Source organism: Manacus candei, unplaced genomic scaffold, assembly GCF_025592945.1.
Source record: "Manacus candei isolate 608988 ecotype Guabito, Panama unplaced genomic scaffold, ASM2559294v1 h1tg000077l, whole genome shotgun sequence".
Taxonomy (NCBI): Eukaryota; Metazoa; Chordata; class Aves; order Passeriformes; family Pipridae; genus Manacus; species Manacus candei.
The window spans coordinates 1,186,645-1,209,986 of record NW_026138125.1 but is presented as its reverse complement, the minus strand read 5'-3'; the positions used below and the strand labels follow the sequence as shown (position 1 = coordinate 1,209,986).

The window sequence follows — 23,342 nt, the reverse complement described above, 5'->3', positions numbered from 1 at the left end:
CTAATTATACTATTTAGTTTTTAAGGACATATTAGTCATAGGGAAAAGGCATTACCTCTGCTATACCATACACTCTTTTGTTAGCTGGGAAACAAAGTATTTTTATATGTTTTTGTAGATTAATTTACATTATATGCTTCATTTTTTTGAGTTTCATATCGTGTTTATTGTGGCACTTCATTCCTGAAAGAAATATCTAGTGCCAAAAGACCGAGGACATCTAGAATAGTGAGATTTAAAATGTGCTTACAGTTATTAATGTTAACTTATGAAAGAGATATACCTTAAGATTCCTCAATATGTGATATTTCATCTTGTCCTCCAAACTTCTAAAAGAAAAACGGTGGAAAGTCATTAAATTCAAAGTCCATGCATCTTATTACTATCATTTCCAGTTATTCTTTGGTGTCTGCTCACTTTGAAGCAGATTGCAAAGGACTGGGAGATAGATAGCTGTGACTGAAAACAGTTGCATGCAGTAGAAAGGCCTGTTGTGCATTTTTTTGTTCATAAAAAGACAAAATTAATGATTTTGGAGAAAAAAGCATAAATCTTTTGAAAAGCCCTAAACTAGGAAGATTTCTTTTATTTTTTTGAACAATGCAAAGTGCATTCAGTCGTACAGTTCAGTGTGGAAGGTGCTGTATTTCAAAATTGCATCTCAGATATATACTGCTTTAAATCCTGGCCAGAACATTTTTAACATTAATTTTTCTAGCAAGTTTTTCCTTTAAAACCTATTTAATTTTTGATGATTAAATCACTTTTCTTATGATATGCCAGGTAAAGACTTGAGGCACTATTATGCCATAACATATGCACCAATTACCTCTGATTTCTGTTCATGCAAAGAATGTTATTGCTGGACTGGCACTGAATTTATGGAAAAAGCAATGTTCCACCAGTGGTGGCCTTGTGCATTCACCTTCAGAGGGATACACTTCCCGTTAGCGTTCATCAAAAAAGCACTTTACTCTAAAGGCCAGCCAACAGAAATACATAATACTTTAGCCTACAACAAGGATATTCCACATTCTCCAGTACTTTTTCATGTCCTTGGCTGGAGCTTTAGGTGAGAAACAATCATTTTTGTGCTGTGCTGCTTCATTTCATTTTTGTGATTTTATTACAGCCCTGTGTAATATAGAAAAGCCATGGGCTTTGCTTTGTGAGGTGGAAGCATGGCACCAAAATCAAGACACCAGGAGTTTTGTGTAGCACTCTGTGTCTGCAGTCTGTGTGTTTGGGGAGTACCCAGAGATCTATCGCAATATTGTGAAATGTCACAGCAGCAGCCAAGCACAGTCTGCAAATGTGAGAAGCTGCTCTACTCGAAATTTGATGCCAAATGATCACTTGCCTCCTCATTTTCCATAGCCTGAAGAGCATCATTTCAGAAGACAAAAAAAGATGTAATCAAATCTGTAGGATTAAAATATTGTAAATGAACTTTTATAAATGTAGAGAGCAAGTCTTTCATGTCTTCCTTAGGCTGGTCACAGGAGGTCAATAGGGCTACTTGTGTAAGCCAGACAAGCAGAATATATGCTATGATCAAAGATATGTCATGCAAATTATGATAAATTCTACTGGTTTAGATTACAGAACATATTTAATGTTGTTGTGAATGTACTGTAAGTAGCTTAAAACAGCAGAGAGTGATTAGCAAATAATTTAAGATCTCTGAGATATTGAAAGTTATTGTTTTCCATAGTGCTGGCTTTCCCCTTCTCATCACCCTGAAAGTATCTCTGTTCCTGTTTGATTTATGTAGCATGGCAGAAAAATATGTCTCTGGATCTGAATTATGGCCTCTGATGGCATGTAATGGAGGGGGATTTCACTATATGCTAGGGAGGCACTCAGATTATCTGTACACTTGGGAAATAGGAGTGCAGAAGAACAGAACAAAAATACATCTTCATCTGAAAAACTAGAATATCTAGGGGGTTTGAATAGCACAAACTTAAATATCACATACAGGCTCTTAGAGTGCACTGCATTCTTAAATGAAGTTTTTCTCTCTGTTTAGCTAATAAATGCTTTTAAACAGAGATGGAAATAAAAATGCTGAAGTTCAGTGTTTGCAAACTAAAGAGATATCATAACACATATGAAGTTCAGGTTTTTTTTAACGTCTGAAACATGTCATTTCCAGAGAGAAGCAAAAGGTCAGGAGAGCTGAGGTTTTTTGGTGGGTTTTTTTTTGTTTGTTTGTTTTTTAATGTAGAAAAAGACCTTTTCTTTTGAAGAATTGCATTTTGCAAGGGTATTTTTGATGGCTGCATATTGCAACTTTGAATGAAATTAAAGTTGCTATCCTCAGATATCATTCATAGAATGGGACAGTTTATATACTTCCACTCATAGCTGCCCTGTAACTTTGGTTTATTTCTGAAAAATATTCTGTAGTTATTGTGAAGCAACATAAACAGAGTCACAGATGTTCTTCACTTTTGTTGTTGCACTATGTACAGGCTAAAGTAGTCACAGAAAACCTGCAAGAAGAAGAGGAGGACACCATGACAAGGACTACATGTCAGAGTCATGTGATAGGTACAAAATTATATTTTACACTGGATTTTATTGCTGTCAGTTCTTGGAAAAAGGCATGTTTAATTCTCATTACTTTATTTGTTTGCCCACTAATGTCAGCTTTAGCCTTCATTTAGCTCTGTTACTGGATAGCCATATTTCACCAACTATGTAACAGATGAGTACATACCATTGCCATTGCGGATCGATGCAATGCTTGAATGCTTGCCAGAAGGGCCTTGGAGTCTGGCTATGAAAGATCATTTCAGCCTCTAAAACTAGTGGGTGACACATAGTGGCTTAATTAGAGGGTTGGCATGATACTTTCAGTGGGAGTAATACTGATATACTCTAAGTCTGTCATCTGGCCCTGAATTAGTAAAAATCCGATTAAAATTCTGAATAGCAGAGTAATCACTGTGATAAATTGATCTGAAGGAGTAGCAAACAGGTATCTGTTCAGAAGGACTTAACGCTGTTACTGAAAATAGGGTTACCTTTTCTCTAAACTTTTCAGAAGGGTGGCACCATCCACCCTGCTTTGTGATTGGCATGTGCTAATTTTTAATCTCAGGACATTTAAAAATATCTAATGGGCAATGGAGGACAAAACAGAAGTCTGTTTGAGGTTTTTGTTAGAGCAGTATGTCATCAATATAAAGAAGTGACTCTGAACAGAAAAGGTTCTCCTTTAGCAAGTTCCCTTCCTAGATAGAGACTGCAGCAATAGTTAAAATCTAATTCCTTGGTTTCAGGACACTCTTAAGTGATTTTTCTAGCCAGAATCTCATTCATTTCACAAATACTGTCAACCCAGCAAATGAGGCTGTACAGATGTATCATGTTGAAACACATTTCTCTTTGGAATATTAGAAAAATGTTTGCATGCTTTATTGACTTGTACATCCTTTCCAGTCCCAAATTCAGCCAAATAAACTCTGGCTGTCTTGCCTGAAGGAAAGATCCCTAAGGTCTTCCCTTTCTATGAACCCAACAATAATCTGGCTCCATTACAGCAACTAAATAACAAGAACTTTGAACATCGCAGTGTAAGACTCTGAGGGGATTCTGTGAGTTGGTAGGCACTAGCCCTGAAAATAGAAATATGTGCTTCTCACTCTGTAAATAAAGAATTTACTTTGTTATTAGACATTGACCAGGAGATATTAACTCACTTAAAATGGTTCAGAATTATTTTTCCTCATACTGAATTATTTTTCCTCCATCAAATTGTCAAAACTTTAATTTTGAATTACGTGAAATGTTTCCATTTAATTTTTTGATCTAGATACTGAAAATTAAAATCAACTATTTGCAGTGGGTTTTTTTCTTAAAATATTTTGGTGCTTCCTTGTGGTACATCAGTGTAATTGGTCGTTGTGGCTGAGACCAAGCTGCTATATATTTTGATACTTAAATTTGTAATATATCATGTAACAGGTCCCTTTTGAGGGTGTTAATATTTTGGCCCTCCCACAGGCACCAAATCTGAGTCTCTGATGGGACATAGTGGTTATGAAATAGGTTGGTTGTCATTCCCCAAAATGAGACTTCAGTTGTGCCTTGGGTTCACAAGGCTCTCTGTTAGCTGGGGAAGGTCATCCCTGTGGACAGCCTTCCTGTCCACCAGAATCTTTTTTTCCAAAGAAAATAAATAGCTTTTTCTTCACCTTTTTAAGGGCTGATGACATGGATAAAGTGACAGGTATCTCTGTGGCCCAGAGATACACAGTAAGTAGTGCTACAGAGAAGCCAGGCAGTGCTGCCCTTAGGAAATTCCTATAATTCCTACGAAGACCTTTCCATTCATATAATTTAGCTGAATTTTACCAGTTGCAAAAGCATCTTCTTCTCTCCACACAATGCCATTTCTTAAATGCTCAGCACAGGATGGCCAGCTACCCCTATTCTGCCTTGTCAATCCATCTAGAATAACTCAATGAGTTTGAGGATCTAGTTGGTAATGGGAAACATTATGTGCAATAGGTGGTATTGGCACAGTAGAAATAATAGAAGTCTAAGCGAATTTATTAACATTTTAACAATGAATCCTAATGCAGAATATGCCAGGCATTACTTATTTCAGTAGGACAAGCCCAAGCCTACGAAATTAGAAGCATGGATCTGAGTGTACCTCCTGAATACTCCTATATCAGTATCATGCTGTGTTTAATTTCACTCTCATCAGGCTAGGTTTTATCTTGCATTGGTATTTTTGCTACTGTATATCTGTATTGTTCTTTTTGGATAGCGAGCATTTCTAGATCTTGTTCAGATTCTTTTAAAATTCCTTGATAGAGGTTCTGGCATTTTTCTGATACAAAGGTTTTCATAGAAAGATACTGATTATTTTTACTACTGAAACTCTTTACAGCTTTCAGAAACATTCATTTGGAACATTTACCCCTTCAGCTTGCCATTTTTAGTCAAAAGCATACACAAGGAAGAACTTTTGAAGATTATAAAGAACTTGTTGGTGTGGAGGATTACCTGAGATGTAAAAGATCCAAATTTGGCTTTCTTTGTTATCAGCTTCTGATCTTCTGTTCTCAGAAGGAAAAGGGAATAATACAGGAAGGATGGCTCTGTAAATGCTGTGCCTCACTGCTGTCAGGCACATGACAATGAGCCAGGTCCTTAGTCTGATCAAAGGGGTCAGTTCATGTCTTGGTGGAGGCTTTTGGTCAGTTGTTTTTGTGCAAGAATTTCACAGTGTTGGAGGTTCTTCCAGAAAATTTCAGTGGGCTGTAAATTAATTTCTAACTGGATTTGTCATCATCATAAACAGTTGTTTTATAGAATCATAGAGTCATCATAGGATGGTTTGGGTTGGAAGGGACCTTTAATATCATTTTGTTCCAACCCCCCTGCCATTAACAGGGATGCCTTCCACTAGACCAGGTTGCTCCAAGCCCCATCCAACCTTGCCTTGAACACCTCCAGGGATGGGGCAGCCACAGCTTCTCTGGGCTACCTGTGCCAGTGCCTCATCACCCTTAAAGAATTTCTTTCTAATATCTACTCTAAATCTACCCTCCATCAGGTCAAAGCCATTCTCCCTTGTTTTAAGAAAACAAAGTTCACTTTGGGTTTTTAGCTGTTCTTTAATGAGTTTATTCTACTGGGTTTGTTCAAAACTGTTAACAAACTTAGAGCTGAACAAATTTATAACTAAACAGTCTTCTAGGTTGGTATCATGTAAGACAATGCTGGTTCATCATGTTCTAATAGTGAAATACTTCTGGGTGTGTTAACCGGAAAATGTGTAAAATTGCAGTTCCTAGGGTTTTAATGTGTTGTCAATTGTTGATCTAAACAAATTTAAGTATTTTGCTGATTTTTTTGATTTGCTAAATTGAAAAAAAGCAAGAATGCCTAGTTATATATAATTTGCCTCCTCATATACCTGTATCTCAGGAACATATAAACATTTCTATATGAAGCAGTCATTTATATTGTGCTATACTGTACTTCAACATATATTTAAAACATTTTGAAAGTTTTAAAAAATATGTTACACTCTGGATACCTTTGCTGTACTATCAGTGAGGGAGTCAAATGCAGCCCTGGCAGCACAGATGCTACCAGTGCTCCCACCCCCACAGACAGCAGACCTAGGAATCCATGAGGAGTCATTTTCAGGATCATTCATCTTCAGAACTCTTTTCTCAAGCCCTTTGCAGTAAAGTAGTTGGGTTTTGAAAGAGGGATGATGTGGAAAATGCTAAAGTACCTAGTAAGGGGAAGGACATAATAAAAGGGTTGACTTTCCCCAGCTCAGACAGGTACAGCAGGGTCTCCAAATATTCCAATATATAAAATTCTTGTATTGAATATAAAGATGATGCGTCAAGCTCCTGACAGTATTGTTCCCATGTAAACATAAAAAAGCCTTTATTTTACAAAGGAAAAGAATTCTGTTTCCTTCAAGACACTGCAAGTGTCATTGTTTGTCTTGAATTTTCCTATTGTCACAAAGGCCAAAAAACTCACAAGACAGTTACAGATGACACATAGAGAATGTAATAATTGGACATCTTGAGAAGAATAAAGCATTTGTTAAAAAGTTCAATGCTTAATTTTTCAAGTACTGTTTCAAATTAGCAGCTACTCCTAGAAAAGTATGATTGCATAATTATAATGCATTAAGAGTTTTCATTGATAAACAGCTTCAAGGGAAAAGGCAAAAATCCACAGCACAAGCAAACAAATGCTAATTACTGAAGAATTCATTCTTGCAGACAACTTCACATGGGAATACTATGGTATGCAATAAGAGTATTTTTGGATAGACACAAATTAATAGGTTATTTTCTTTCTGGTAATATATCTCTAATGAACAGGAAATTTAGTCATAATTAATCATATCATTTTTCAGTGTTGATATGAACCTATACTGAGGCTGAAGTGAAAGACTGAACGTGCCATTTTCTCAGACATCAACACTTAGGTGATTTACCAAAGCCCATGTTTGGAAGCTGCATGATGATAATTTTTCTGGGTTCAGTTTCTTTTCTCTTTGTTACCCCATATGGGTGACAAATTCTCTAGAGGAGCAAGTCAGCATGGAATATGCTTTTTGCTAATGATATGCTTAAGCTTCACACAAAACATAATCTCAGCATAAGGCTGATGAGAAGTGTCTGAGAAGGTTTCAAGTCTATTCTTAAATTCATACTCAGGTTTCAATACAAAGAAAGAGTGGTTTTTGTCACAGATATTTCTATGTGTGAATAAGAATATTCGCCATAGTGGATTTCCAGCAGTCATTCCATCCTTAGCAACCTAAGTGAATCAAACAAACTCTTCTGGTCTAAAGCACTGAAATTCAGGGAGTACATGAAAGCATGGATAGTTTATCTAAAGGAATTGTTTTATTGAACTGGAATGTTTTTGGTCACTGATTGAGCTTAAAGGGTAGATTCATTGTTTAATAAAAGCCTGTTGAGTTTTGACATCAAGGGCGCCACTGCAAGTAGTTTTTGTCGTCAAAATGACATCACTGGTAAAAATAAAATGTATTTTAACAATCTGAATAAACCATCAGTTTGCTTGAGCTTTGTACACTAGAGAGCAAATATTGATAACATGATAATTGGTAGTAGCGATCCAAAATACATCTGGGTACTGCCTGCTGAAGTTGTGTGGGGAGTTAATTCCCTGAGGCAGGCTGGGGTTAGAATCCACAGTAGAAGGATTCACAGTTCTTGGAAAGAAATTACATAATTGATCCCTGATGTAACTGCATTGACACCTGTTGTTTGTTTGGAGAATTTCAACTGAAATTCAGAGATGGGCAAAGGTTGTGAAGATAAATGTAGTTAGAATTTTTGAAACTTTGAAGAAAGACTTGAGACTAATTTTTGTCAACTTTCCATTAGAGGTCCAGGTCAGTTGCTAAGAATTGATTCATCCAACATTAAATGGAAAACTTGTAGATAATACAGAGAAAATGCCTGCAGAGACTTAAAAGTATTTTAAAAGTCTCTAGCTAGATAGAGGGTTGGGCTTCCACACTATCAAAGCAACATTAAAAGTGCATTGTAGACTTTGCTGCTTTGTGCTAGAACAAAAACACACACTGAGGTCAAGGGATTCTTTTGTATCTCTGCTGTAGCCCATCGCTCGATTCCATTAAAGTTCTTGATAATCATCTGCCTTAAGGCAGGCTTTATCATCCTTCTTTCTGCTTTCCAAGAACAACCTTATAGAAGGGTTTTGCAGTGTAATTTAAAGGCAATCTGGTCAGAAAAAAAGGAGAAACTTTTTCTTTTTTTTAATAAACTTTTGGGAGACTTGTCTTCTTTAGAGAGCATTTGGTTGAATCCCTCAGATGCCCAACGGTCCAAAAAGGAAGTGTTATTGGTATTTTATATGTTGCACTGCATTTTAAAATCCACCCCTTTAAGCTCTATATGCAGCAAAGTGATCAAACTACATTTTCAATAGAAGCCAGGAATGTCCTTCACAGCAAGTTTTATAGGTAAGCTGCTAGCTATTTGATAGCAATTTTACAGATATACTGATAGCAAATGTAGGACATGTAATATGTTGTAGATGTAAGTAGGTTTGACTTAAAATGAAATGTCAGCATTACAATTATTTGTATCGAGGTATCAAATATTAAATATGATAGCCCTGGCTTTATATTGTGATATTGTTTTATTTAGCACCCACTAGCCATACTATGAAATTATATATATGAAATAAAAAGCCACACTTCATGAGGAGAGTTTTCTATGAGGGGTAGACCTGCATTCTTTCTAGTGTCCCAGATAAATTTGTTTGTCTCTGATTCCTCTTTTCTTTCTGGTTCTTATGTATGTTTTTCCCACAAATATACACATTTACTGCCAAGTGGTGGTCACTCTTTAGTGCTTGTGCAACACCCCAGTATTGCCTCATTATCTGGGCCACCATACAGAGCCTACCTTTTTGTTTCCATACCCATAACCATTTCTAATCAACACTGTCTTTGCTCCAGTGTTGTCTGCCCTTTTTTCTCTTGGTTTCTTCCTGAAATGTAGATCTGAGGAACACTGGAACTGAGAAAGTAGGTTTCAGATTTCATTTTTGAAAGTGCAATTTAATGTACATACTCACAGTGCTCAAATATCTAGTGTCCTATTCCAAAGCTTGATGAAAACAATAGCAGTTTATCTGCTTGTTTAAATAAGCTTGCACCAAGCTTCCAGTAAGGGAAAAACACCAAACACCCCACCTCTGCTGGACCAAAGACTTGGTTTTATACACCATTATGTAAACTGCTAAAACTTTGGGTGTTCTTACTAGTGTATTAAGTAAACAGCTGTTGAATTCATGTTTTCTCATTCTTGGGGAATGGAAATAGATATGAAGGAAACAAGCCTGATTAATGTGGTAAATACATTAAGTTTGTCATGTATCATCCTAAAACATGTCCATTAAGTCTGACATACTTGAGCAAACACATTTACATTAAGGAACCCTCAAAACCTGGAGACAGATTAGGTCTGTAATGAATTACTGAGATAAACGTAACAGGATAAGTGACAGAGGAAAGATGGTGAACAAATTGAACTGTATTACTGCCTGTGCATTCAGTAAAGAGAGGTGATCCTTATCACTGTGGAGAGGCAAAAGGATAATCCAGAAGTTACTTAAATGCCCAGCAAATCTTTGAACACCTCTAATGCATTTAATGAAGAACAATATTCAACTGATAAAATGTCTTCTGACCGCAAAATAAATCTTCTCTTGTCATGAAGTCTCAATGCCTGAGAAAACAACTTATCACTGTCAGTGTTAATTCCTTTCATCAAGCCATTGGTAGAAGTTGAGAAGAACCATTTAGCAATCATCTTATCACCGATATAGCAGTTGAATTATTCATTTACACACGATCAGATAAAGGAAAAATGTTTGCTATATCTTCCCCATCACCACCCAGCAAAACTGTGAAGTACCTAGAAGTCTCTACATGTGAGGTTGCTGTCTGTAAAAGTCATCAAGGAAAACCAGTTATCACTGAATCTGTTTCCAATCTGGGTTTGTTCCTATTTCAAATCTGCAAAATGTTACGTTTTGATACAAGGTTTGATAAACTATTAGATTTTTCATTAGTCCCCTATATGAGCAATGGTACAAGTAGGCATAAATTTGTTTGGATATCAGTAACAAAGCCATTTTCTAAAGCCCTGTGTGCATGTAGAAGCTGAGAGGTAGGTGTTAGATCTGTAGGTGCTGGTTGTATTGCTCAGTAAGCCTGCTTCCTAGGCTAGAACCTTGAAATGAGAGTTACAAGGAGCAGGCAGCTTAAAAACATAACTTGCTATATCTAACTATCTTGGATGTTAATACAAAGGATTAGGTTCCCAATTGCTAAAACAATGATGAATTAATAAATTGTAAAATAAACCACTGGCCTCTAGCCAGGATCCAAACTTATTCAGAAAAAAAACCAAACCAAAACAAAAAAAGCCTCAAACCAAGATCACAATCTCCTTATGTATCATGGTCTCACTGTCCTCAGAATACTTGAGACAGGAGGTGTGTGTGAAAGCACACAAACCAAACTGATCTCAGCAGGGTGAAAAGCAGTTACATTTGTACTTTGACTTACCAAAATACCTCAGTCATTTCCTCTGACTTTATGCCACTTGATGCCTTCATGTAATATCCCCAAAGCATTTACATTTTCGATTTCATGCAGCTATCAAGCGCTCTTCTTCCCCTTTTGTACTTCAAAATCTGCATTTTCTGATCCTTCAACGTGATTGAAATGACCTGTGTCTCTGGTTTGCTCACTTTTCTGAACCAGAGTAGCTAAAATGAGCCATCACTGAGGGGAAATCTTGTTTAATAACTCGTAGGCATTGCAAGAACAACTGACTGGGTTGTATGTAGAAACAAACCTGTAGGTTGGAAGTCCTCCTGCTCAGACACGTCATCAGAATGGAGAGACCTGAGACAGGAATGGCATTATGTGAGTTTGGGCCATTAGAAATGGGATGAATACTGTCTGCTGTACTGTGTTCTTGACTCATTTGGCATTTGGACATTTCCGCAGGGTTTAATTTTGAAATGATTGTCTGGAGGAGCCTATGATAATAGAGTGAAACTTTCTGTGTATTTTTCTAGTTGATACTTACTTTCCAGGAAGATGATGGAGAGCCTTGCCAATGTGAATAATAAGAAACTAACATCCATTACTGTCTTCTAATTTGTGTCAGCTTACCTTCTTCACAGTCTGGCAAAGACAAATCATTTCTTTATACTTTAAAGATAGTGCACATAGCATTTGTCTAATTGCCAATTCTTCTGTAGCACTGCTGCAGCCTACTGTCTAGCTTCTCTTCCTTCTGTGGGGAGAATTAATATTTTGGATCAACACTTCCTTATTAGCCACAATGATTAGCTGCTAATTTCCTTCTTTGTCATTACATTTATTCATCCAGAAATACCAAATTTTATCACTAGAATGAGAAGTGTGGCTCTTTATACATTATATATAGGATACAGTCTAATTATTATTCAAGATACTGAAGATCTGCTGGTCTCATTCAGGCTTAAAATGTCAATTAAACAGGATGGCCGGGTTCTTTGACTCTGAAGTTAATGCTTCTGTGTTGATTTACACTACTTTACAGTCTAACCCAATCTATATTCATTTTTATCACTCAAATCTGGACTGTGCCTGATTATCATACCTATTACAGGATAGTACATGCCAGTATTCTCTATAACAGTATGAGTTGTTCTATTTGAAACTTTTCTACTTTTACATGTATTTTGCTTCTGGCTAGGGCCATCCGTAGATGTGTGTATGAAGCTTCAGTCATGCATTTCCCATTAACTAATTCATACACCTGAAGTACAACTGAGCAAACTGAAAATCATTTTGATTGAGGGTGTGTTGAGTTATTTTAAACGTGTTTCATCTGTGCTCGTGTGGACTTTGTGGTCCTTTTCTACAATGATACCTAGGATAAGTTTTATGAAAAATAAAAATAAAAATTTCACCTGTATTATCAATTATGTTTGAGCTGGCATATGCCCTTCCAGATTTTCAGTCTGAGGACAGGATGCCTATTCCTATTTTTTTTTTGCTGTTTTTAATTGAGTATGAGGAGCTTTGATTCATGTCTTCAGTCTGAGACCTGAGTTGTTGACATTTGATTATGCAATTAGCCATCATAGCAGATCATAGAAAAACAGACTCTTCAAAAAAATCACTGTGAGACAGATATAATACCTTTAGAATTAGTGCATAGCTTTTAATACTAGGTGAACTCAATTACTCACTGTTTGGACAATTCACTGTTAGGAAAAGGAAAAAGAAAAAGAAATCAACCAATATATTCATAGTGACTAATTTCTCTACTTCCTATCTTTAACAGGCACAGAGGTGCAGTATTTTGTTTCAAAATGGTCATTCTAATGGTGTTTTTGTAACAGCATGTAACATGGCAGACTTTTTTTTTGCAAATAGTAGATTTTCTGAAAAAAAATCTCTGTTCATTCTTCTGGCTTTAAATCATGATGGTATCTTACTAACTCCTGCTTGCATGCAGTTGGTTTCACAGTGATTCAGCTGGTTTGGAGGAGCTGAGCTTGAACTTGGGTACCAAAGAGGAAGGATTATAGTACACCTAAAAGTTACTCAAGGCTCTCTGCACTCACTCTGTTAATGAGTTTTCACATCATTAATTAAGAAATAAAATCAGTCTGTTTCAGGTGTGCGTGTATATTTTTAAGTGTTTGTTAGCTTTAAGTAAAGCCATGTGCAGAGCAGAAATAAAAATAAATTATTTAAAGCTTCATTTAATATTCAGGTGCCTTTAATTTCAACATTTTTTCTACTAACAAACAAAAAGCAGTGATGTTAAAAAATAAATATAGTATGTTCTCTCATGCATTTGCAAAACCCAGAGCTTCCTATGCACTTACAAATGGGTCCATGTTTACCAGAGACAGCATTTGTGCTTAAAACACAATCCCTAAGTCCTATCTGTTGGGAATAGAAAATCAAAGAAAGTATCTCCATAGGAGTGAAAGTAAACTCCAATTTATAAGAGAGTTGCTTAAGAGCAAGTAAATTAGTGCTTCTATCCTGGTATCCTTAAATGCTTCCAACGCACTAGTCAGTGAACAGAAACCCTCAGTGGAACAGCCAAATGCTCCCTTGGGCACTGTGTGTTGCCCGTGTTTCTGAGATGCTACATGTGACCTCTTCACTCTTGTGGTCTAATGCAGTTATTCTTAAAATAAACCAGCTGCCTCTAATAATATTAGCAAAAAAAACCAATCTTAATGCTTCTTGTAAGTATTTTTCAGCTTGCTATTAATTCCTGAACAACATCCAGAAAAGCTAAAAGTATCTCTACACAAGCATTATTCATTGAAGAGATTACATGTTGGTTATACAGTGCCTGCCAAACATCTATGTTCTTTATCCTCAGGACAGCAGTGTGATTAGCTCTGTGTTTTAATATGAAAAACTGGGGCATGAAGAGAGAAAGATAAAGGCCTGTGGGTACAAGGAAAAGGCATGGCTGAGGAAGCCCTTAGCACCTGGGTAAATAATAAACCATCCTTTCTTGGGCTTTGCTACTCGTAAGTAGAATTCCTGAGAGCTGGGATATGTCTTTTTTGTTCGAGAACCGCAGATGAAGGGAAGCATCCACTCATGCCTTGAATGAGCAATCCCCAGTAAGATGTTCCTGAGACAGTGTGCAATTGTTGGCTAGCAACCTTTACATTTCAGAGTACTAAGGGAAACAGAAGGCTTTGCTCAGTAGGGAAACAGAAGGCTTCACTCCGTGAAAAAAGCCTGGGAAAGCCACGTTTCTGCATTGCGGCAGACCTGTTACTTACCTTGGATTCACACCTTGCTTCAGATGTGAGGAATTCTCTTTCTTCTCAGCTGTTCCTCATCTGTAACTTTCTTAAAGATAGTTGCAAAGCTGTAAGGCTGATTGGCAAGTGCAGATGTAAAACCAAAGGGGGACACAGAGCCAAAAAAGAATGGGGATAGCTCCCCAGAGTATTTCTAGGCTGGCCTCACTGACAGCCAGGCTGCAGCTGCACCTCATTTAATTACCTTTTACACAGAGCTTAAAGTTGCTCTTCACATGAGTTATAGGTCTCAATATATCTTTTCTAGTAGGATTAAAATTGTATCTATTTCTAATATCCTGCCTCCTGAGAACAGTGAGTAGATTTTTAGGAAGAAAGTATAACAGCGTAATACAGAGAGATCATTCCAGACATCATTGGTTGTGAGAGTTCCCCAACTGGAAAAGTACATGTAGACCTTTGTATTTAATAGACACTGAGACCTGCAGTAGAAAATTCCAAGTTCCTTTTCTAGCTCATTTTGTTCTCTGTAACAACCCTATTCCACATAGCTTGCCACCATTACAAGCATGCAGGGAACAGATCTAAATGCCTGGAGGAGGATGGGAAGCACTTGTTAAAAAAAAAAAAGTCCATAGATAACTCCTAAATTGGAGTACAAGATCATTAGTGCTCACTAATAATTCAAACTAATCTTCTGACTTACTATTAGAAATTTATTTTAAGGTGGGACTGGAATTAAAATGAGGCAGCAATTTTCTGTTTCAACTCAGAAAATACATTCCAGAGATGGGATTGTGGTAATGGAAAACTGTGAAGGCAACTGACAAATTATTGGATAAGTGACATATTGAAGTTTGTGGGTTTTGAAAAAAAAAGCGTGACTGGGAAGAAAATAGAACACTGAATAAGTTTGTAAAGTCTGTATTTATTTTATTATTAGTTTTATAAATAGGTATAAATTGTAATTCCAGATTCAAGCAGTCATGAATGAAGTTCATCTGTAGATCCATCATTTGAAAATACACAGTATAATTCTCTGCCCATTTACCTTTCCTTAGTATACATTAGAAATAATCCCATGTCACCAGTACAATGCCCATGGGAGTTTAGGGCTGTGAAAACTTGGGTCTTTTCTAGTTTTACCTAGGATAGCCTTTGAGGTTTTTCAGTTCTACGTACTGGTTATATCTCAGATCCAGATAGAAAACAATAATGCACTCATCTTTGACTAATTGGATCAAATTATAGTGTAAACCCAGAAGGATTAATCTACTTAAAACTGACATTGATTTGGCAGAAATACATTCATTTTTTTGTGGTTGCTTTAGCATTGCAGATGAAGAGAAGGATGTGCAAATAAAGAGATCTGTTTTGCCATCTGTAGTTTAAGTTCTTCCTGCCAATACCACATGTAGCTTAAAGATGTTTATTAACTTTTAAAAGAATTTTACAGGACCCTATTTACATTTGAAATATTTTTCTGAAAAATAGAAAAATTATTAATTTTTAATTTGGCATGTTTCAAAATACTAGAAAAAACTATGCTCCCTTTCTGTTTCAGAAGAAAACAATTACGTTATCTTGTTCCCTGTGTCAACTTAGTAGAAAGTCTTGAACTTTGTAACGCAAAGAAAGTTAGAATTTCTTAGAATTTCTTAGAATTTGTATATTCTGCTACTGATGGGAATTACATCCTTTCACTTTTACTGTTGTAGATACTCCTTGAAGAAAGCCCATTCAGTGTTATGTACCTCTCAAAACCTTTCAAGGCTTGAGTCTGTACTGAAAACAGCTTGCTGGAAATTTCCCAGTGAAACTGTTCTTGATACAGTGCTATTTTTGACTGATATTTTTTTCCTGAAAAAGTCTGCTTTCTAGGGAAAATTCTGGTGGTTACTTTAGGCTTCAGCTGAAATTCGTGTCAATCATGTACAGTTTTGTAGGCCAAAACTCGAAAATTTATGTGAGGAATATATCAAACCAGCTGTAGTGGTGAGCACAGGGGAGGATTCCACATTTTTCATGAAGTGGGATGCTTCTTTGAAAGAAAATATGTCCCTGTGCTATGAGTATTATACATAGAAAGCCTTATGGAAGCAGAACTACCTGTAATCTTTTTGACCTAAAATACACTTGTCCTCTTTGTTGCTTTTTATTCTTAATGTTAAGATAGATTGGCCATCAAAGTTAAGTAACATAAGCACTTCTGTCACTTTGCCAGCTTCAAATGGAAGCTGTGAGTTTGTGTGACATTTGAAGTAGAAATCATATCTGTTTGCAGTAGTTGCATCTGGTATCCATCTGTATGTTTCATTAGCAGCATCATGGTTCTACCTGACGGGAAATGGTTGAGGTTATTGAGCTGCTTCTGGAAATCTCGACCACTCAAGCAGCACTGAAAGGCAGCTGCCTTCTGTCAGTCGTGGCACAAGTGGGTAGAGAGGCAAAACTGCACTTAAAACATGATAGGGCCTGTAATTATTTCTTCTCAGGACCTATAAGTCCTTCCCTGTGTGCCACCATCCAGAAATGTCTCCTCTTATTGTGTTTAATTCAAAATGGATGAATTGCCTGACCATTTTGAATGATATTATGTATGCACAGGTACTGATGCCTCATTTTAGCTCTGTGGGTAAAACTGGATCTTGTGGTTTCCATGAAGATTTTTATGGATGATTCAAAAATCATAATAAAACTCACATATTTTTTTAACTAGATGGTCAAAATAACCATGAGTTATTTTATAGGCTTCTTAACCGTACGTAGAGAAGGACTGGTATGTGATTTGTGAAGAAACTAAGCATCTGTGAAACTCATTTAAGATACAACATAAAAAGACTTTATTAGAATGTGAATCTTTACTTTACCTGAGGAAGCATTATGAAACACTCTCCAGTTATTCAGTTAAAGGTTTGTTTGCAATAACATGTAGCATTATATCCCCCTTAGCAAAAGCATCTTTTCACATTATTGAAGAAAAGCGTATTCAGAAGCTGTATTTAAAGGTACATCATCACCTTATGTCTTCTATTTTATGACATTCATGAAATCTCTTGGATGTGTGCTAGGACTCAACATAGGTTCAACATTAGAAAGACTTACATGTCCCTAATCTAAATGAGGGACGGATTTTGCTCCATTGCTTATTTTGAGTAATACCCTATTTTGCAGCCAGTGGTGTAGAGCTCAGCCTGAGGGAGGTTGGACCTGCATTCCTTGTTTTGTGCTGGAAGCAATTCCCTTCATTGTAGCTGTTCTATGTTTTCTTTGGTTTTTGTGTTTGTTTTTTTTTTTCCAAAATTGGCTTTCCTTTCACATGCATTTTATATAAAAAGGAACAGAGAAGGGGGCTGTATAACAGCATAAAGCAGCGTGGTACCAGCTCAGACTGAGAGCTCCTCTTGCCCTCACAGAGACTAATACCGGTGCTTCTGAAGGAACACAAAAGCAAGGTCAGTGCTCAGCTTCTCTGGGTATCCTCTTCCAGTCTCCAGTGATTTGCACCCAGGATGGTTTCTGAGCTAGAGGTGATGTGCTTTTGGTAGCTTCATGGCAATTGTTTCAGAAGAAGTAAACAAAAGTTGAAGAATAATTAGGTTTAATGATCTGATGATGGCATTTAAGATGCATTTTTAAATAATCTATGCTCTGGAGAATGCCTTAAGATACTTTAATGAACTCCAAGTTGTCAGTTCTTGACAGTGGGCTATGTTTACTTCTAACTATTTAATTTTTGCATTTCAGAGGATAAATGTAAAAAACCCACAGAAGGAGCTGCTCTTGTTATTTTCCCCAGTGATGATCTCATTTTTAGAATTCCTGATACCTACCAGCCTGAGTGTATGTCCCTTTTCTATTCTCTTCTTGTCCAGACCCTCAGAATGGTGCAGTTTTCACAGATTCTTTCCATTCCATCTAATTTGGATGCTGACCCCATGTTGAAGAAGCCATGGTGGTCTGCTGCTACCAGAAAACATTGGCAAAGCACCAGTGATAATGCAATGTACCAAAGCCTGTCCAGATGTAAAACTACCATGTCCAGCTGATGTAGGGCATGAACTGTATGATCATCTTACCTGTAAAAATATTAAATCTGAAAGTTATTGAGAAGTAGGGAGCTCAGCAAACTTTCAAAAAACTTTCTATGCAGTGTTAACTCCTTTTGTTGAGAAGCTTCTCAACATTAAAGGTCTTCCTCAAATTGTCCACAGAGCTCTTAGCAATGGCCTGTCATCAAAAGATTTACATGCGTTTAGGAGTTTTCTTGATCTCCAAAAAATTTCTGTAAATTCTTTCTTATTTCTGTTTTCAGTTCTAGAAATCTTCCTCTACAAGAGGACTTCCAGGGGCTTCATTTTTGGCCCAGACTCAAGTCCACATGATGGGAGAGAGAGAAGGGGCTGTTTCAGTATTTCAAACTTTTGATTCTAGTCTGATTTTTCAGTGAAATGGCTGATAGTGAGTCTGTCTGTGTCCACTATAAAAACTAAGTAGCATTCTGTGAGCTTCTTTCTTTCCTGGCAAAGAAAGAGGAGCAAAAAAAATCAGAAACAGGCAAGGAATTTGGTTGGTATGCCAGGAAGACTTTGCAAGCAAATGTAATTAAGCTCATATATAACTCTTTTCAGGCTTTAATGTTTTGCAGAATCATTTTTCATCTATTGAGTAGTACTGTCACAGCATCAGAGATTTAACTTTTACATATTTTCATTATGTAGTCTTGTGCAGCTCTCACTGATAACAGTCATTTGAAGTGTCAGTGCTGCTGATGAAATCAGATGGGCCATGAAGATGTTTGAAAGCCATCACTGAGATGTATAACATATTTTTTTATTTTGCAGTTGCTTCATAAAAGTTTAAAAACAACACAAGATAATGTATATTCATTCATTCAATAATACAAATTGTTATGAAAGATACTTTTTAATTTGTATTATATTGCTTTAGGGATGAATTAGTTACGTTCACTAGTGAAAAATTAACATCCACAAAGAATTTGGTGGTGTACTCTGGGTTTAGGACTAAGTTTTTGAGGATAGTTCAACATATCTGAGTCACAGAATTCTTCAAAAATCTGTCTTTAAGTGTCACAATAGGAGCTGCTCAGTATTGAGCACTTTGAAAGGCAGGCCCTTTTGTGGTTTTTCAAAACTAAAAATTAGTGAGCTGTTTTAAAAATCTGTTTTCCACCTGGTGTATTGCCTTTATCATGGATAAAGTCTCTATGAAGGAAGACCATAATCGATTAAAACTATTTTTCCTTTTAATTAAATGTGATACTGCTGGTGTGCTCCTACATCACTCTCCCAATTATTCTGAAAACAGCAGGAGATTGTATTTTCTTGGAAGTGTAGCCCTCAGTATTCATTTCTCTTGATTTTATGCAGTTGCTTTCATGGTTCCTTCCTAGATCTACATGAGGTAACAGTGAGCAAGACAAGTCCTTATGTCATCTTAAGAAATATGACCTCAGAAGAAAAAATAGTTTTCATCTTCCAGTTCTCTCTGAGCAAAAGCTGTAGCTTTCCTGTTTGATATACATTTTGATCCTACTTAATTTTCCTGTCATAATTAGGAGGGAATGACTTTTTAGTTTCTCAGAGAATGCTCAGAAAGGAAACAACACTACTTGCTACTTGCTACTTTGATCCTTCAAAGTCCCTGTGGAAATGGGTTACAAAATCAGGTCCTACATTAACCATACAGATGTAGACGGGAGACTCTTCAGACTTTTATTTTCAGGAAGTTCTTTTTTCTGTGGTGCTTCCAATTTACTCCATGTCTCTGCTGAAGAGCTTCTGTCTCTCCAACATAACCAGTGTTGCACAAATGTCTTTCTTCCGGCCAAGAGGCAACTAACAGAAGTCCTTTCTTATCCTATGTTATTCTATGTTATATAATATCTATATTCCCTTATTTACTAACTCTGTCACTGACAGTCTTTAGTTGAAGCATTTCCAGTCCATGTTAAACACACTGTTTAAAATCAGTTACCTGCAGAAAATGGCAAGGGCAGACACCTAGCATGTTAACTTGCTTTTTTTCACTCTCAAGAGTAACAGTTAACCCAATCTATCTAGTATTTCACTATTCAAAAACAAAACAAAAAAATATGTCAGAGGAAGGATTGCCATATTAAGAGACTACAGTACATGGGTTGCCTTCTTTCGGTGCATCAGAACCAAATATAATTGTTTGGGGTATTATTTACGTTTCCTGGATAATCTTCAGCAACTTCTAAAATCATTATGGCACATTAGCTCAAAAATGTGATGTAAAATGTAGGTACCAGCTAGACGTGGCTCCCACATCTTATCTCCTTTTACCTATGGAGAGAATTGATTGGGATGCAGTGTGAGGGAAATCAGAGTCACTTGTTGCCCTTTTAAAAGACCGTATATCATGTTTTGCTCTTGCAGTTCAGCCAGGCCCTCTAAGATTAAGGTGCTCAATATGACTTTCAGTCCTTCTTTGATTCTGAGTGACAAGGATAAGGTAATGAGGAGCACATAAACATAGGCTGCTTCGCTTTGACAAGAACCAAGAAATATAAATAGACATTTATCTGTAAGTAGTTTCTTACTTGCTATCAAGTAAGGCCCATTAGAGATGAAGATATTTAACGTAAAAGACCATGGTAATGCTCTTAGTTCAAAAACAAATAGGCAAAACCCATAGAGGAGGAATATTTCCAAATTTCTGAGAGTATTAGAAACACTACAGAAGAAAAATTAATTAAAATGACTTGTCAGAGGACTGCTAACTACAACAGACTTAAATAACAAATGGACATATAAAAAAAAATCAATATCAGAAACAGAGAAGATAGAGATGGAGAAGATAGATGGGGTCATATTCTGCATCTCCTCCTAGAGTACAATTGTTCACTGCAGTATATCTTTTAGCTAGTGTAGCCTTAAATTGTTCAAAGCAAAGGAAATTCCTCTGCTTCCTTTGGGAGTGTCTGCCACAGACTGAAGATCTCGCTGTCAAGGGATATTTCCAGACATTTAACCTAAATTATGCTCATTTTCCAACCATTAGTGCTGAATTTCCCTCCTTGGTGTTTATAGCTCTCAGAAGGACCTTGCCATCATAGTCCCTTTGACATTGTTTGCCCATTATGCAAACAAAAGGGAAGTCTCTGGAAACCGATAGAGGGCAGGGGGTGCTGGTACATCCTAGTTGCTAGGATAGCAACGTGCAGGCATCTACACTTGCATATTTCTCTGTTCCATGGTTAGTACAGCACCTTTCCAGTAGGATGAATAAGCTGGAGGGCTATGTGGGACCACAGTGCTTCCAAACCAATTACTTTAAGGTATCTCTGACTGGCATTATGTTGGGAAGTGTACACTTACCCAAAATGCGATGTGCAGAACCAGGGCATAACAAGGAAAATAAAGGCATGACTCTTGCCATCCAAGTTTTTCAGGATGCTCTGAGAGATGGGTATCTCTGAGAAATTCTTAAATCTTAATTTTGTGTAAGAATAAATGATACATTTTGATTGACACGTTCTTGTATGAGAAGCAATTAACAAAGCATAAGTATGGGAAGGCCAAATTTCTGTGGAGTGCAGGTTTGTGTCAGAAATACTGTACACTACTCAATCCCTCATATTGGGATTGAGTATTCCTCAGACTTTCTGTAGACCTTCAAACTAAATCATTTAAAAATTCAAGCTGTAATCACTGAGACATGCCTGTCTTATTCATTATCACACCATTACTCTGAAGCAAGACAATGTCAATGTTTTGGCACCTGTGGGTTGGTTTCACTGCACTTCGATGTGGTGTTTCATTGTATTCAGTCAGACAGACATAGTTTAAAAAGCATACAAGGGACAGATAACAGCATACTCACAAATGCAAAATGTTTTCCTTTCCTTGAAGCCTTCCCTTTAAAAGGCTCTTTTTTTCCACTGTCTGTAAACATCAGCAACACCTATTTCCCTGTGTCTTAGAGTCTTGCTGCCAGATGAGGACACTGGACAGTGGGATTGGAACCTTCCCCCTCCCTGACTCGGGGAACCGATCTACGGGGCGGCACATTTCTAAGCCAGAATCAACCTTGGAAACAGAAGCCCTTGCAGCATCTGAGCAAGTTCCTCCTTCAGCTTCTTCAGTAAAAGCCAAAACTCTTGAGAGAGAAGTGCCTTCAACAGCTAAGAACCAGGAGTCTGTGGAAAGCATAATTAGTCACTCAACATCCGATCCGGCCATGATTGCCAAAGGTGTACGACCTTTTCAAAGTCGCCTTCCAAAACCAGCTTCCTCAGGTAAAATGTCAATTATACCAAAAATTACTTTATTTCTGGCCTGACGTCTGTTTTCATTAGCAGAAATCTTATAATAATGGCAATTGATAGCAGAAATGTTAAATGCAGAGCAGAAGATACTCTTTTTATGAACGCATAAGGTTAACAAGTTTGTGACCTGAGCCATATGGAAATTTTGTTGCACATAATGCTTATCTGAGGAAGAAAAATTAGTTTAGTACTTAAATCCTTTTCTCAAGAAACAGTACTTGAAGAAAAAACATATGCCAGCCTTGGAATTTGACTTGAATAAGAATGTGGGTGTTCAGCAACATTCAGGATCAGACTTTGTGGTAAAGTACAAAGCATAGCCATGTTGTGACACAGAAAAGATATATTCATAAAGACTGGCTTTTGATACCAGATTTGAACTAAAGACTCATTTGGCCTCAATGCATAAATTCTGTCCCAATGAATATACGGCCTTGACCTCAAACAAAACTCTCGTTACTTTGCTACATCACACAAATACATTTCTATATACGAACAAAAAATACCTTACTTTCACTTGTGAGCTAAGTGTGTGTTTAAGCTATAAAATAAAAGCTGACAAAGGAATGAAAGTACTGGCAATCCATCAAAGCTCCAGCAAATAACTTGGTATTAGTAAGTAGTTCCATTGAACTCTGTGCATTTTTTTTATAAAAACGTATTGACTATATAAGTTTTTGAAGTCTTTTTGAGTTATTAATATATATGTTAATAACATTAGAAATCACATAGCATTTATAAAAGGAGAATTTTCATAGTCAGCATGATGGATACAGTATAAAACACAGTAGAAGTAATTAGTTTAATAGAGAAGAGTACTGTTTTATCTTGACCAAGTGCAATGTCACGTATTTATTGGGGTTATGGTGGTTAGCACTTTGTCAGTGTATTTGTTGCTCCTATAAAAGTAGTGAGTTTTTAACTTGCATAAATCTGTATCACTCTATAAGAGAGATTCTGTGTAATTAGCATGTAAGGTTAAATATCAAGTTTGAGCTTAGTTTAAGACCATCAAATATGTGTTCTGCTAATGAGCTGACTTATATTGAGCCTGGGAGGAAAGAAACCTCTCTTATATGTTTCATAGGATGCATAAGAGAAGGATTCTAATTAAACATCTTAGAATTGAGTTGATTTAGCAATATTCCCAGTGCAG

At 36.7% G+C, this 23,342-nt stretch overlaps 1 protein-coding gene across 5 annotated transcripts in view; it reads left to right on the top strand.

Annotated features, from left to right (window-relative positions):
- NCKAP5 (NCK associated protein 5) overlaps nucleotides 1–23,342 on the top strand; it is a 370,644-nt gene that overhangs the window by 315,405 nt on the left and 31,897 nt on the right. For 4 of the 5 annotated variants that reach the window (XM_051810233.1, XM_051810235.1, XM_051810236.1 and 1 more), the window contains exons 15-16: nucleotides 2,478–2,556; nucleotides 21,842–22,156. In XM_051810233.1, coding sequence (XP_051666193.1) covers nucleotides 2,478–2,556; nucleotides 21,842–22,156 — 394 coding nt within the window. Of the gene's footprint in view, nucleotides 1–2,477; nucleotides 2,557–21,841; nucleotides 22,157–23,342 lie in introns of those variants that run through there. The other variant, XM_051810237.1, reaches the window with a different exon arrangement.